Below are 1,421 nucleotides of genomic sequence, written 5' to 3'. Positions count from 1 at the left end.
GGCAAACTCTTAGCCTGTATATTATTTATATGGGTGATCCTCAATAATTATATAGTTATTCTATTAGCTTGCTATTGTTTATATACCGTATTTCAGTATATTTTGTTTTTTTTAAGAAATGGATACAAATAATATTGACTGTCAACCGTCATATTCTGTGGATCTTATGTAAATGAGTAAATAGAATTGCTTTCTTTATTTAACTGGATTTTGAAAGTGAACTTGTTTTGATCCCAGCTTATCTGCTCGAAGGTTTGGCGACAGTTCAGTGAGGGGAAACAGCGTGGTGGTCCGGCGCTGCGGCTGCTGCTGCCGCCTGCAGGTTGTACAGGCGGAAGAACTCAGCCCTGGCGGCCGACACTTCGGGGGTGTCGCGGACCTGGCCGGGGACAGCTGGCAGGCTTTGGCTCACAGCTGCTACATTATGGTGCACAGCTGGCTCTCTGTGGTACACAGTTGGTGCATTACGATGCACGGCTGGCGCTCTGTGGTGCACAGATGCTGCATTCTGGTGCACAGCTGGCGCTCTGTCGTGCACAACTGCTGTATTATGATGAACAGCTGGTGCATTATCATGCATAGCTAGTGCATTAAAGTGCACATCTGGTGCATTATGGTACACAGCTGGCGCTTTGTGGTGCACAGCTTCTATATTATGGTGCATTTCTGTCTCTCTGTTGTGCACAGTTGGTGCATTGTGGTGCACAGCTGATGTATTATAATGAACAGCTGGTGCATTATGTTGCACAGACGGCACACTGCGATGTGCGGCGCGGTGGGTGGCGGGAGTTTCGTAGCTGAGGGCATTGACAGTCGCCAGCTGATCCTGGTAGGCCCTGAAGAAGGCGCCACGAGCGGCGGCCACTTCGTAGTTATCGGACACGGGAGTGATGGTTCCGTCGACGCCAGCGGGGACGGTGGATGCCAAGGGCCCGACGTAACGAGGCTGGACGAAGTTGTAGCCGTGGTTGTAGGCCTGCTGGAGGGAGGTGGAGCACACGCCCAGCACTGCTAACACAACCTGAGAATGGTAAGACACAGGTAATAGCTCCTTCTTTCGGGTAAGTTAAACGGATAGTGAAGAATACTAAACAGAACCAACCACTAGAGAGATCGTACCAGAATCCTCATGATGCTGGAGCTTCGAAGTGTTCACCCGAACTGTGCCGACTGGGGGTTCCTTGCTCAGTATTTGTAGCTGTTTGGGCTTGGCGACTTCAGTGGGCGTGTCCGCGTAATGCAGCGTCTGACCTCGGAGTGCTCCCTCGCCTCTCTGGAAGGAAGGAAACGACTCTTCAAACAGCTGAGTAGTGTGGTAGACTTTTCTTCCTGTTATGTCATGGAAAGTGAAATATTCCACTCGGATTATAGTGTCTGGTTGTTGAAACATAACGATTAAGTCTTTCCAAGGTTGTGTAACT

General features: G+C 49.5%; 1 protein-coding gene across 1 annotated transcript; it reads right to left on the bottom strand.

Annotated features, from left to right (window-relative positions):
- Positions 1-79: 79 nt before the first annotated feature.
- LOC119593650 lies at positions 80-1,066 on the bottom strand (the record flags this gene model as incomplete). The annotated part of the gene is made up of 1 exon (XM_037942602.1): positions 80-1,066. A coding segment is annotated over one exon (801 nt), but the record flags the coding sequence as incomplete, so codon positions are not given.
- Positions 1,067-1,421: the final 355 nt, after the last annotated feature.

Source organism: Penaeus monodon, chromosome 32 (assembly GCF_015228065.2).
Source record: "Penaeus monodon isolate SGIC_2016 chromosome 32, NSTDA_Pmon_1, whole genome shotgun sequence".
Taxonomy (NCBI): Eukaryota; Metazoa; Arthropoda; class Malacostraca; order Decapoda; family Penaeidae; genus Penaeus; species Penaeus monodon.
Note: the sequence above shows the minus strand (reverse complement) of the source record. Positions and strands in the feature narration are given on the sequence as shown.